Raw genomic sequence first — 15,434 nt, 5'->3', positions numbered from 1 at the left:
TCATCTGAGATGACCCTTAGATTCATTGATTAATACACTGTGGATAAGTTCAGGATGCCCGGACCTATGCCATTAACACTCCCGGATAACCCCAGCACCAATATAGTTTTATTACATTAATAGCTATAAAATTACCAATATGACCAGAAAAGGTTCTATCCTCTAAATTTACTAACACCGAATCTCGAACCTCTCTAAACACCAGTTGGAAGAATGGGCAATGAATGAAGATGTATTGATGTCATAATTCCCAAGATAGCCTGAGCATAGCTGACACACATTTCCCATTTTCTATTTCAGCTTCTCAGAATGTTCTTCCGGCAGCAGGATGAGATCCGACGGCTAAAAGAAGACCTCAACCAGAAAGATGTGCGAATTCGACAACTGGAGCTCGAGCTGAAAAACCTACGGAACTGCCCCAAAAGTAACTGAGTCGCAATGGGTCATTTTGTAAATAAGCCTTCTGCACTCTTACTCGCCAATTAATTTAACTGTATGCACTGACCCCAGAGTAGGAGCCAGAAGTTGTGTGACCTGGCCAAGAGTCAGTATACTCGTTGGGTGCAAAGTCCAGACTGGGCTTCTGTAGCACTCAAAAGCTTCGATAAGCGCCTGTGCCTGCAGTAAGAAGGATACATTTGTGTCGAGGGCAATCTGGACGCGTAGCTCCAAGCACAGGAAAAGGAGCAGCGTTTTGGATCGAGATGCTATGGATCCTATTCAAGCCATATGGGGCATGTGCCAGCAAATCCCTGAAATAGCCTCTGACGAGGGAATCTGTATGTGTGTTGGACAGCCAAGAGTGGGCTCAAGAGCTAGAATGCCCATGTATCATAACACAGTGCTTCGCTGCATAATTAATGTGTGTCACTGAATGTCAAGTCAATGGCTAGGAGAACAATTATAGAGTAAGAGGTGCACAAGCCAGTAGCTGTGCGGATGCTGATTGGCTGGGCACAGCCCAGCACGTGTCTGACTCTGCCTAGGATCTAATGGCATTTCAGAGACACAGGTCAATTGGAGACGTTTTGGATTTCACAGCAGTCGAGCCAACTTCTACATTGAATCAATCCCCATATTTCACGCCCTCTCTACTTTTATGGACTCCTTAGCCACTTGTCCACCATTTCTGCATCTCCTTAAAGGGTCTCTCTCTCTCTCTCCATCTCTTCATCTCTCCTCACTCTTTCACTCTAGCTCGTTTTCTCCCTCATTCTCTCTCTCCATATCTCCTTTTCTCTTTCTTTCTGTCTTTTTTTCTATCTGTCTACTTCTTATTTTTCCTACAGCCTCCTTCCCTCACCTACATCCTATCATCTCTTTTTTTTCTCTTCATCTTTCTTTCTATCCCCCATCTTTTTCTCTTGGGAGCACCTTCGTGCATCCTAGTTCTCATCTTCCACACTGCTTCTTGTCACACTGAAAATGGGGTGATGAATAATTTGTATGGGGGACCTAGTCGCTAATGCTGAGAAAACCAAACATTTGGAGCTATTTCCTTTGACCACACATGCCCCACCTTCTGACTTGCTCAGAACATTATCCTTTTATAAAGTGATATTTCAAATGTTGTGCTGCAGCGTGTGAACAATGAGTGTAAGATTCTTGTCCTATGCAAAGTAAGACTCGTCATTAGCTGCTAAATATTGGAAATTCTAATTCAGTTATCCGCATGTCCGTCAAGTAAGGGCTTAATGCACTAATATGCTCCATCTATCATACTTCTAAGCAGGCTAAACATTTTGTTCAATAAGGTGAAAAGTGTTTGACAGAGAAAATTAACAAAAAAAATGTGTGAATGTATAATACCTCGTTTTTTACAAAATAAAATGGTAAATGAAAGATTCTATATGGCTGAGATTTTCTGTATTTCATAACCGGCAGTCTGGTTCATACAAGAAGAGTTGCACAGAGGATTATTAATTAACATTTTAAAATGTTGTTTAGATTACATGATAATCATATTTTGTATGAAATATTAATCAAAATGACTGAGGGTTCAGAAATCATTCATGGCGCATTTCTATTGTAAATAAAAATGTATATGTTGGTTTAAAAATTATTGTTAATACATTTACAAAAACTATGTTTCTTATTTCTAATTAAAAACTAAAAAAACTTTGCGTCTGAAATATTAGAGCCATTTAATCGGGCTTAAACAAAAGAAATTAAGGGAACAATTAACTAAACAATAGTTTTAAGTCTAAAATAGAGATTTCAGCTTGGGACCTAAACCTATTAAATTTGCTTAATTTGAAAAATCTGCTTAATTAATATGAACATTAAAACAGTTTTACGACCTGCTCATGCTAGATTACTTCAATATAATATATATTGCCACTTTATAATTTTGAATACAAGCAAAATATAATCCTGCCAGGAGATAAAATGTACACGTTGACCACTGTTAATTGCTTAATTCTACCTTTTAATTACCATAACTATCCAGCTTCTCTTCAACACTATTCCTCATACAAGTTGGCAGTACATCTCATGATCTTCTCCATGATTCTAAAGGGACTGCAGGAAGACAACTGAAAAGCACACAAAATCACCACTCCCTTCTGACAAAATACCCCTCTTCCAGTATATTCCATAGTGCAATTCATCCAAGAGGCTAGAGGATTTAACATTCATAGGAAAATGCACCATTTGATGAACAAAGTACTTTCCTTCGGTAATACCTTATCTGGTATAGACATATGAGGTTTTACCACACTGACCTGGATGGTAAGTTCTAAGATAAGGTGAATGCAAGATAAAATGTACACGTTGACCACTGTTAATTGCTTAATCCTACCTTCTAATTACCATAACTATCCAGCTTCTCTTCAACACTATTCCTCATACAAGTTGGCAGTACATCTCATGATCTTCTCCATGATTCTAAAGGGACTGCAGGAAGACAACTGAAAAGCACACAGAATCACCACTCCCTTCTGGCAAAATACCCCTCTTCCAGTATATTCCATAGTGCAATTCATCCAAGAGGCTAGAGGATTTAACAGTCATAGGAAAACACACCATTTGATGAACAAATTACTTTCCTTCTGTAATACCTTATCTGGTATAGACATATGAGGTTTTACCACACTGACCTGGATGGTAAGTTCTAAGATAAGTTGAATGTAAGATAAAATGTACACGTTGACCACTGTTAATTGCTTAATCCTACCTTCTAATTACCATAACTCGCCAGCCTCTCCAACACTATTCCTCATCCAAGTTGGCAGTACATCTCATGATCTTCTCCCTGATTCTAAAGGGACTCCAGGAAGACAACTGAAAAGCAAAAAGAATCACCACTCGCTTCTGGAAAAATACCCCTCTTCCAGTATATTCCCTAGTGCAATTCATCCAACAGGCCGTGGAATTTAACATTCATAGGAAAACGCACCATTTGATGAACAAATTACTTACCTTTGGTAACACCTTATCTGGTAGTGACGTATGAGGTTTTACCACACTGACCAGGATGGTAAATTCTAGGATAAGTTGAATGCAAGTTGCAGCACGTACGGGTAAAGCGACCGACCGAGCTGCAGAAACAGCTACAAGTGCCGGTCTGTTTTCTTCCAACTAATTTTCATCCCCACTTTCTCATTCTGATATCAGAATCCAAACCCAACACATATACCCTCTTACAACTTTTTCCCAAAGCAAGACTAAACAAAATAAAGCATAAATAAAAACTTTATTTCCCAAAGATATATGCCAGAAACGTTGTGATGAATATCCCACATCTAGCTATAAAAATAAGTGTGTTACACATAGCCACGAAACCTTGTGGGTGGCCTCTTCTCACAGGGTGGCCTTAATAAACGTACACTGCATGACCTCTGTTCAGCACAGACTGCACCGTCACATACCACACGTGCATTACCTCCCCACTAAAGAGACATCCTCTCCTTGTTCCGCTTGTTATCCTCCAACATGACTACTCGATCCTTGACTCTAATGTCTTTCTTTGATTGGGAGAACCTGGACCGACCTTTGATCCCAATACCAGGCAGTCGAATCTGGATCATATCACCTGGTTTAATAAACAAGGTATGTGCCATCACCAGTTTCAAATTATCAGCATACCTGCTTTGTGACATTTCACGCTTCAGCTTTACAGATGATAAATTCCTCTCCACCATGGAGTACTCCATCTATGGACAAGCCAACTTAGTCACAGGTTCACGGCCTTGGAGAAGGGGGAATGGACCGCGTTCGGAGTGCTGTGAAACCCCCATAGTAAATCTTTAATTTCTTTCCTCCAATCCAACCCGCTGGCAATGGACAACTGGATGTTGTCCTTGATGACCCTCTTACATCTTTCTACAAGGCCATTGCTGCAAGGATGGTACAATGCCGTTTTGGTTTATTTCACGCCCCAATGAGACAAAAATTCTTTAAAATCACAAGGCGTAAATTGAACTCAATTGTCTGTCACCACCTCACCCAAAGCCCCTCCTCTCTAAAGAAAGCTTTGCGAACATCCAATGACTTCTGAGGAATTTGCTGATCATACAAATTTCACTTCAGGGCAGTGTGAAAAATAATCAACAAGTATAACTCCATGCCTACAGCTCTCTTTCATAACATTGATAAGGCACTATGATATCCATTCCCAATTTGGACCAAGCTCTGTCTGGAACAGATACAGCTTCCACCAGACTGGGTATAGTCACTTGCGATTTGTCACTGATGGTACATGTCACACACTCCCTCAAAAAATGCTCCACCGCCATGTCCAAGCTCAGCCACCAAAATGTATGCCTAATCCTCCTTTACATAGCCCTCATCCCTACATGGCCTTCATGTGCCAGCTCCAACGCCTTGCCACGGATACCACTGGGTACGATCAGCATATCTCCTCGTCTAACTTTTCCATCTGAAACATTTAACTCAGAAAACACATGCTTGTAGGCATCAACATGCACAAAAGACTTGTCCCTGGGCCAATCTTTGCCAATCAGACTCCTGACATCCTATACATTTTTGTACCCAGAGCAGACCTCCATTCATACTCTGAAATGCACTAATTCATAAAACTGCGAATCACACCCACCATACTAAAATCTTTTCCGCCTTCATTAACTGCCCTCTCACCATCACTCAATGGCAAACGGGACAAACAGTCTGCAAATATGTTCCACACACCCAGAATATATTCCACTTAATACTGGAATTCATGCAGTCTAAATTGCCATTCGGCGATACGTTTTTCGCATTACAAGATCCCTTGGTTGTGAAGAGGCTGATTAATGGCTTGTGGTCTACTCTAATGGTGAATTCCACACCCCATATGAAGTTCCTAAAATGGTTAACCCCCTACCAACAGGCCAGAGCTTCATGCTCAATGACGGAATAGGTACTCTCAGCACCCTTCAAGGCTTGAGATGTATTATGGCTGCGTGCACGCCTGCAAGAGCTCCGATAAGCAGTGAACATGCCTGCGCATGGAATGTGAGAGCTGATCAAGCCTCGCGCAGAGCAACCACACTGAAATGCTCACAAAAGTGCCTCAAAATGCCTTCAGGAGATGGCAGGAATCACTTCGATTCAGGGACAATCCTTCCTCCACTGCGCTTCACCAATCGGCAATAGCAAACAAAATTGTTTGTTTTATTTTGCTGTTGTCCTCCTCAAAGTCCAGGAATGCCTTGGTCTGTCGTCGCAGTGGTCCACCCCCCTCACTATCCCATCCTCGTCGGCAGTAAGATGGTGTACCAAATAGGCCAAGAAGGTAAGTTCCAAGATAAGTTTAATGCAGGTTACAGCAAGTACAGGTAAAGCGAATGACCAAGCAGAGGAAACCGCTCCAATTGCTGGTCTGTTTTTGTAACATAACATTCTCATCCCCACATTTTGATTCGGATACCAGAACCTAAACCCAACAAGACTAGATGTTGTTTTTTTAATTTAGGATCCTCCCGAGGCTTCAAACTGGATCCAGACATTTTTTTGTGAGCAGAACCCCTGGTTGCTGGGAGGTGGCATTGTTTTGCTCCATGTGGCATTGGCGTTGTCCGCAATGAAAATGAAGTACACAGTGCCTACATAGGCGCCACACCAGCACGCTGACATCAGTTCCTTTTTGTGACTTTCCACACAAAGAGCGCAGAATCACAGTGAACCCTGACCACTGGTGTGGAAACCTAGGGCCTTGAAAGGGGAACATACCTGTCCCTAGTAATCTGTTCGCAGAGCAGGAATGATGGGTGGGCAGATAAGCAATCTGCAACTAGATGGATAAGGCGTTAATGAAGGTAAGTAACTTGTTCATCTAATAGACTTATAGCTGCAGAATTTTTACCTTCGACTAGATACCCAAGCAATACCTCCCTGGAGGTCAGTCTGCAAAACTGTTTCACACTAGAAAGTCCTGCAGGACCAAACAAAGTGGCTGTCCCAACGGGCCTGACTGCAGCGGTAGCTGGTGACTTTTAAAAATGGTGGTGCGTAAAAATTAAGGGCAAGTTTGACTTCACAAGTGAGCCCAACTGACGTAAGTCAGGATTGGGGTGAGGTGGTTCTTTCTCTGAGAACATTTTGAAAGAAAAATGGAGCAAATAGTGGATTTTAAGCTAATTTTGCCCCCAAAAAATTGAAAAAGCAATAAGAATTTAGACCAAATATAGGGTGCACCAGACAACTGAGTTGCCTCTCAGTTCATTAATATTATTATTGAAAGGGGGAGGCTGAACACTTCTAGTAAAGTCCACCTGTACCATAGTAAGCATTGTCTAGGGACATTGTGTTGGACTAAACCGGACGTGTATTTTTATTTGTCACAAATCTAACATAAAATAAAAACATTAGTGGACAGTGTAAAGTTCAACGTCCACCACAAAAGCTTTACTATGAAAACACAATTCCTTCTGTAATAAATAAGTCATACACAGCGACAGTCCTGTCTTACCTAGGCATTAGATCTTGTCATTGGTAAGCCCAAATCCTTCAGCTTGGAGGCGATCCCCCCTTGTGACTGACTGACCACTATTGCATCACCTTCCTCGTCCTTGAATCAGTAAGAGCAAGCAGATCCCAACCTAAGAACCCAAAACAGTTAAAAAGATGTTTACGGAACATCAACGCGCAAGACCTGACGGAGATCTGTGATAACATCTTGCCGCCCCCTTTGAACATTTATGATGTTCATGACCTGACGTCCCACTATAACCATGCAATGCTTAAGGGACTTTACACAGTGGCAGCACTTCAGCTTAAAAGAGTGTCTGCTAAGCTCTCCAAACCATGGTTCAATGATATTCTTAATGCAGAAAAAAGGAATTTAAGACTTGCAGAAAGGAAGTGGCGATCATATCCCTCCCTTGAACATCTTGGTCTACTGAGATCCTTGCGAACCATATACAACAAATGCATCAGATGCTCAACGGCTACCTACTTCAGAACTCAACTAGACCAAGCAAAAAAGTAAAAAAAAATAGTTTGAAATCATCAAGTCCTAATCTAATATTAATTCTAACCTCTCGGCCCCGGGTCAAGGGACATTGCCGAACTGTGAAGAATTTGCTGTTTTCTTCATGGAGAAGACTATTAAGATCGAATCTGAACTACGCTTGGTCCATGATCACATCTTGAGTGGGCCGCTGATCACCATTTGTCCCTGAGAGTCGTTTATCACTGAACTCTCACAGCCCTACCGACTCAAAAACAATGCATCCTGGAATCTGTTCTGAACCGTGGATGAATACACTATACACAAAATGCTGGTGACCTTGAAACCTTCCAATCATTACAACGACCCCCTACCATCAAACTTGTTCCCGGAAGTGATATCCGCCTTACTAACTCTTTGGACGACAATTGTCAATGCTTCTCTTATGCTAGGGGCTATTCTGGATTGCCTTAAAGCAGGTCAAGTCACCCCGATCCTAAAGAAACCAAATGCGTATCCCACAGACCTACTAAACTTTCGCCTAATCACTAACATCCCCACCTTGGCAAAACTCTTGGAGAAATGTGTGCTTGCCCAACTTTGGCATTGATCCAGGAGTTGGAAATGGTCAATGTGATGACAATCTGGTTCCGCCTAGGTCATAGTACAGAGTCTGCACTAACGCACATCGTGTAAAAGATCAGAACGGGCATGGAGGAGAGAGCGACGGAAGAAAGTCGGGAAGACTACAAGATATCGATGAGGAAGTATAAAGTCGCTTTGAAAGACGCCAAAAGGAACTTTTTCAGCGATAGGATCGAGAGGGCAAGTAACTCACCAGGGGAATCCTTTAAAAATTTTAAGGAACTCCTGAAGGCTCCGGTTCCTTCAGTTGTGCACGACAATCCTCAAGAAAAATGTGAAGAGCTGGCTGACTTTTTTCATTCGAAAATAGAGAAGATTTTGTCTTCGTTGCCTGCGACCTCTCAGATCCCGGAGATGGACTTTAGCCCAGTAATATGCCCCGCTGAGCTGTCCTCTTTCGACCCTTTTTCGGAGGAGGAGGTCGTAAAAAGTCCTGAAAGGGATGAAGAGTGGGTCTCCTAGTGACCCAGTGCCTATGAAATATCTCAAACAAGTGGCAAACACTCTGTCCACTCCGCTTACTGACCTCTTTAACCTTTCACTCTCCCAGGGCACGGTGCCTCAGAGATGGAAAAAGGCAGTTGTCAAAGCACTATTGAAAAAAACAGGATTAGACTCCTCAAATTTGGCCAATTTCAGGCCTATCTCACTTTTGCCCGGCTTCTCAAAAGTCGCAGAAAAGATGGTTAACCGCCAGCTCTCTTATCATCTAGAATCCCATCATCTGCTGGGAGACTCCCAGACGGGCTTTCGCCCTGGTCAGGGGAAGGACACAGCCTTATTGGCAGTGGTGGAGGAAGCAAGGAGCATTCTTGATACAGGGGGTCAGTGGCAGTGATCCTCCTGGACTTGAGTGCTGCCTTTGACACCGTAAGTCACCAGGTGCTCCTCCAACGTCTGTCAGAGGTGGGTGTGACAGGGATGGCCTTGAAATGGCTCGAATCCTTCCTCTCCAACCGCTTCTATCAAGTCTGGGAAGGGGCAGAGCAGTCGACCTTGTTCCCTCTTCAATGTGGAGTCCCTCAGGGCTCATCTTTGAGCCCTACCTTATTTAATATTTATATGACTCCTCTTGAAAGAGTGGTCTCCCCTTCAGGAGTGAAGATCATCAGCTATGCTGATGATACTCAGCTGGTTGTAGGCCTCACCCAGCTGACGGAACAACCTGAAGTTCTTCATGACTGCCTTGCCAATGTCCATCGTTGGATGTCCCACTCTGTCCTTAAGCTCAACGGAGAGAAAACTGAGCTTATGCTGCTGGGCAAATCTAGTCCCTCACTCATCGCTAGCTGTTGGCCCCGGTCTCTGGGTGACCCACCATCTCCCAAGAAGGAGATCAAGAGCTTGGGATTTTGGTTGGAGGAAGATCTGTCCTTCAGGACGCACGCCAGGAAGACCGCGGGGGTGTGTTTTGGTCTGTTGCGGTCAGCTCGCAAGGTGCTACCACTGCTCCCTAATCCATCTAGGAAGCTCCTGATTCGTGGTTTAATCTTGTCGAGGCTTGACTACGGGAATGCGCTGTTTCTCGGTGCTCCCGAAGCGACTTTTAAAATCCTTCAACAGGTGCAGAATGCAGCCGCTAGAGTGCTGATGGAGGTTCCTAAAAGACACTCAGCTGCCCCGGCCCTGAAAACGCTTCACTGGCTCCCCGTTAAAGAGCGGGTGAAATTCAAAGCGTTATGCACGGCTCATAAAATCTTGCATGGTAGGGGCCCCTCTATCCTGTCCATTATGGCACGCCCCTACAAGCCCACACGCCCACTGCGTTCGGACCAAAGACATCTTCTGCAGTCAGCCAGAGTAAAAAGAGCTCGCTCTGGGGGCCGGCGTTTTTCGGTGCAAGTGGCGGCACTGTGGAACTCCTGCCCTTTAAGATTTGTTCAGAGCCCAACATTCTGCACTTTAGGAAGCTCTTGAAGACTCATTTGTTTCCGGTGTAGTGACTGAGCTTGTGCTTTCCCTTCTCGTTCCTTACAGCGCCGGGATGCCCCTGGGTAACTGAGCGCGTTATACATTTTTTTTTTATATAATGATGCGCTTAGAATGCTGGATCACAATGAGTCGTGCTTACTGATCATTCTGGACCTTTCGTCAGCATTTGATACTGTCAAACATGATCACCTAATTGGCCTCTTAGGGCACAAGATGGGGCTGTCTAAGCCGGTATTAAGCTGGTTCTCATCCTTCCTTCAGAACAGATCCCAAAGCTTCAAGGTGAACCAATCCTTGTCCCATCCTGCTCCAGTCACCTTGGGGGTGCCACAAGAGTCAGCATTGTCCCCCACGCTCTTTAACGTGTTTATGGAGCCTCTGACAGAAATCTTAAAATCATCCAGCATTCGCTATCATATGTATGCGTACGATACCCAACTATACCTGAAGATCGCCTCCCCCGAAGACATCCAGTCCCTCAATTCAGTCCTGCTGGAAACACAAAGATAGCTAACATGCAATCACTGGAAACTAAATGCTCTTAAAACGAAATTCCTACTGATCTCAACCCACAACCAATATCTCGTCATGGAGCAATGGTTGAATCAGCTGACTGCCCCTAACTGCAGACCGCACCTGGTAGATTCGGCATCATCTCTGGGCATCATTCTAGACAAAAGCCTGAACATGCAGAAGCACATCAGTTCTCTCACCAAAGGAGCAAACTTCCAACTCAGCTTACTTGCTCATGATCTAAAGGTTGCAGTTCAAGCATTGGTGATCTCAAAGCTGGACTATGGTAGTGCAACACTTTGTGGCCTGCCCAGAGTTAGGTCGGCTCCTCTTAGGGCCACCCGCAACTCCGCTGCGAGGCTCTTAACTGGCACTACAAAATACCACCACATCTCCCCGGACTTGCAGAAACTGAATTGGCTGCCATATGAAGCTGGGATACAGCTAAAAATTGCATGCATGGCTCACCAAGCCATCCACTTCAAGACGCTGTTGTACCTTGCGCCGAAACTGGAACTCTCCTGTGGTTCTAGAGCCTCCAGTTACAGCTCCCTTTTGCTTAAACCACAAAAATTCAACCAAAAAATAAGGCCTATAACCGAGCGTTCTCAGGGATGGCTCCGAGGATATGGAACTCCCTTCCCACTGAAGTCAGGGTGAACCCGTCTACTGTCTTAAAAAAAGAAGTCAAAGGATTACTGATGAAGAAATGTCTGCCTTAGCCTGGCAGCTTCCTCTTATTCGGGGTTCATACCTGTTGTTCTGTTCCCCAGCCACCTGTTAATCAGTTGGCCAGACAATTCTAGACTGTGATCTTTTTTCACCCTCTGTTGTTTATGATGTGCTTTCCTGTGCCTCCACTAGATTGTTGGACAATTTAGACTTTGTATTTGTCGTTTAGGTTATTCGGTTTTGTATGCTTTTTACCTGGTGATGCATAATCTGTAAAGCGCTCTGATACCCTCAGTGGTCAAGTTAGCGCTATATAAAACTTTCAAAATAAATAAATTGTGGCTTTTATTGAAAAAAGCGCACACGTCTGAATACATCATCTCCCAAATACATTCCTTAACTATTTCTCACAACAAAACATCAGTCACATGCATCCATTTCCAATGTATTTGCTCTACAAAAATATTAAAAGCCAAAAGTTGTAAGAAATAGCAGTGTTAACTAAGTTGAAAATAATAATAAACTGCTGAAAAAAATATTTCAAAATCATAACTAGGCACAACAGTGCATCACTGCTGCATAATCAGTAGAATTGCCTGCAAATTGGACAGCCACTCGAGGCCAGCTCTGTACACCCATAAGCATCAAAGTCCAAGAACATACACATGTATTGCAAGGTATGGAAGATTGCATGCACTTTACGTGCTGCAGGCAATGTTTGCGGTAGTATTAGAGAAATAAACAGTAAACCAGCCCTCCAGATCATAAAACAGGCACACAAACATAATAAAACAGCCCATTCATTCCATTATTAAACATTACCTCGCTATGTGAGTGATGACTTCACTCAGCCTCGGGAGTCAGCTGAGAGAAGGGTTCCCACTTCCCCTCTTCTCCTGCCGCCCGTCAGCAGAATCTGTATATCTGAAAGAGACACGTTAGTGATAGATTCCTTACCTTAGAATAATCCCCAGGCGTCAGACTGGATCCGGAAAGTTTTACAAAGTAGTACCCCTGTGCGTCAGTTGGTGGCGTTGTGCCGCTCTGCGCCTGTCACTGGCGTCGTGAGCGCCGAGATGACGTCACAGAGACTACTTAGGCGCCACCCATGCGCGCTGACATCAGTTTTCTTTTTCCGCGCCGAAAGCGCTGATCCGGATTGAGCACGTACTTCAGTCATTTTTAACTACATTTGTGAGTCTTTTGTCTCCTCCTCTCATATCCCGGTGCACGTAGGGATGTCCGTATTTAAGTCTTGTAGGTCGTGCCTCCGTAATATGTCGGTGGCGGGCCCCTACGATGTGTGCCTCTACTGCCTGGAGACCGATCATGACTCCCGGGACTGTCAAGACTGTCGAGCCATGGCCCTGAAGGCCTTGAGGGAGCGGCGCAGGAAGTTGCTGGAGGTCCGGCACTCCTCTCTCTGCCGCTCCGGGTCTAGAGGCCGCTCCCGGGACCGGAGCCATCGCTCCTCGGACTCCCAAGTCTTCCCATTCAGATTCCGGTAAGCGATGCCATAAAAAGAAGTTGAAGAAGCGTGTTCGCTCTCCTACATCCCCCCCCACCGATCCCTGAAGGGGGACAGGGGCTCTGACCCTGCCGCTTCTCTGGATCCGGGGAGTCCCGCGGCCTACCTGCTATACCCGGGTCCGTCGGTGACTCCCGAACAGATGCAAGAGTTTCTTGCTGCCATGGACTGCTTTTTTAGGCCCTGGGCCTCCGCCAGCGGGCCTTCGGGTCCCGTGTTCAGATCCTGTGGGCCCAGCGGCTCCGCCACCGGCACCACAGAATCTTGCACCGCCAGCTCCGGCGCCACGAGGTGCAGCGCCGCTGGCTCCGGCCCAGGCGCTGCCCTTGCCTCCGGCACCACCCTTGGCTCCGCCACAGACGCCGCACTGGGTGCCGTTTATCCCACCCCTGCCTCTCAGACCATTTCGTTCCGACCTGGGATCCGCATTGGGATACGGCTCCGGCTTGGCCCCGACCGGTGCCGTTTACAGCACCGTTCCCGGCGCCGCTTGCCCTCTCTCCGGCTCTGGCTGTGCCGCCGCAGCCGGCTCCCTCTACTCCGGAGCCAGACGATGACTGGGACGGCTCCGAGGACCCCCTTGCCCAGCAATGTGACTCCGAGCAGGATTGGGTGGATGACTTTCAAGATACGGGCGAGCTTGATGTGTCTTCTGACCCGGGGTTTGCCTCTCCTCCAACCTACTATGGAGGAGGGTGCTATACCATGGTGCTGCATCGGGCTACGGAGGCTCTTCATCTCGACCTCCCTACGGTGGCCCTTAGGACCAACCTCCTTACAGAGGTGATCCAGACGGCGTCTACGTCGTCAGAGCCGCTGCTCCCTTTCAATGAGGCTCTCACCAAAGTCCTCTTGGGCACTTGGTTGCGACCGGCCTCGGGGGCGCCGGTGGATAAAAACGTCGCCAGGCGTCATCACCCGGCGCCTTGTGACCCCGCCTTCTTGACCACTCACCCCACGCCGGAGAGTCTGGTCATTCAGGCCTCTACGTCGCAGAATGCCTTTCCCACGGCTCCACCGGATAAGGACTCTAAAAGGCTAGACCAATTTGGCAAGAGGTTGTTCTCCTCAGCTAGCTTGGGGTTGTGGTCAGTTGACACCGCCTGCTTATTGGGCCGTTACTCCCATGCAGTGTGGAATTCGGTAGCTTAGGTCTTGCCTCAGTGTTCTGAGGAGGTCCAGGCTGTCCTTTCCCAAGCGATTGCGGAGGGCACGGATGCGGCAAAGTTTGCCATCAGATGTGGTTTGGACACCGCTGATTCGTTGGGCAGGGCAATTTCCACGACTGGCGTTGCGTCGCCACGCCTGGTTGCGTTCCACTGGGTTTTCATCCGATGTCCAGAGCTCGCTCATGGACATGCCCTTTGATGGCTTCCGCCTCTTTGGCGATAAGGCCCACAATGCCCTGGAGCGTTTCGAAGACTCTCGGGCCACGGCCAAGTCTTTGGGTCTTTTCACTAAGAAAAAACCCTGCCACACCTGGGTTTTGTTCCTTTCGTAGCCAGGGAAGGGGCACCCAGGCACGCTCTTCCAGCAAGCCTGTACAGAACCAGCCTCAGTGCGGTCAAGGATTCCGCAGGGACGGGTCTGGTAACCAGCGCGTGGGTCAGTCCACTTCCAACCCCGCTGCTTCTGCTTCTAAGCCTTCCTAATCCGAGCTTCAGGGAGCACCCCACACCGGTGGGTGGCAGGATCCGCCACCACCTCCACCACTGGTGCTAAATTACATTGCATAAGTGGATGTTGCAGATAATCTGCCAAGGTTACTCCCTTCCTTTTCAGTCCACCCCCCCCCGGCCATGCCACCTCAGTATCACCGCATGTTGGGGGAACACTTGGCACTTCTCCGGCAGGAAGTCACAACCCTCTTGGCCAAGAGGGCCATTGAGTGCGTTCCTGGGCCAGAAGTAGGGAGTGGTTGTTATTCCCACTACTTTCTGGTTCCCAAGAAGGACAAAGGAGTTCTGCGTCCTATCCTGGACCTCCGGAATGTCAATCACTTCCTCTGGAAGGAGAAGTACAAGATGCTGACTCTGGCTCAGGTCTTGGCTGCCATCGACCCGGGAGACTGGATGGTAGCGTTGGACTTGCAGGAGGTTATTTTCACAAACCCCGTCCTGCCGGCCCAACAGCGTTACCTGCGGTTCACAGTAGGCCAGGAGCATTTTCAGTTTACTGTGCTCCCCTTCCGCCTTACCAGCGCCCCTCGGGTGTTCACGAAAGTGATGGCGGTTGTCGCAGCTCATCTGCGCAGGTCCGGGGTATCAGTCTTCCCCTACCTCGACGACTGGTTGTTGAAGGCTGGCTCGCCACAGGCAGTCGTCACCCACCTTCAGACTGCAGCCGACCTCCTGCATTTGCTGGGGTTCTCCATCAATGTGCCGAAGTCGCAGCTGAGTCCCTCTCAGAAGCTCCCTTTCATCGGAGCGGTTCTGGATTCGACGCAGTTTCGGGTTTATCCTCCTGAGCAGCGAGTCTGGGATATATTTAGGCTATGATTCTGATCTTTCAGCCTCTATCCCGAGTTTCAGTCAGGATGACCCTCCTGCTCCTGGGTCTGATGGCCTGCTGCATCCTGCTAGTGCAATCAATCAATCAGAGTACTTGGAAAGCGCGCTACTTACCTGTGAGGGTCTCAAGGCGCTGAGGGGAGGGGGTGCTGCTACTGCTCGAAGAGCCAGGTCTTGAGGAGTCTTCTGAAGGTGAGCAGGTCCTGGGTCTGCCGTAGGTGGGTAGGGAGGGTGTTCAGGTTTT

General features: G+C 46.7%; 1 protein-coding gene across 2 annotated transcripts in view; it reads left to right on the top strand.

Annotated features, from left to right (window-relative positions):
- The window catches only part of CORO2B (coronin 2B), a 359,010-nt gene extending 357,163 nt beyond the window's left edge, over positions 1–1,847 (top strand). For both annotated transcript variants that reach the window (XM_078683011.1, XM_078683012.1), the window contains exon 12: positions 301–1,847. In XM_078683011.1, coding sequence (XP_078539137.1) covers positions 301–432 — 132 coding nt within the window. In that variant the 3' untranslated portion in view covers positions 433–1,847. The remainder of the gene's footprint in view (positions 1–300) is intronic.
- Positions 1,848–15,434: the final 13,587 nt, after the last annotated feature.

This window comes from Lissotriton helveticus, chromosome 3_1 (genome assembly GCF_964261635.1).
Source record: "Lissotriton helveticus chromosome 3_1, aLisHel1.1, whole genome shotgun sequence".
NCBI classification, from domain to species: domain Eukaryota; kingdom Metazoa; phylum Chordata; class Amphibia; order Caudata; family Salamandridae; genus Lissotriton; species Lissotriton helveticus.
The sequence above is the reverse complement of the archived record's forward strand: the minus strand, read 5'-3'. Positions and strand labels throughout refer to the sequence as shown.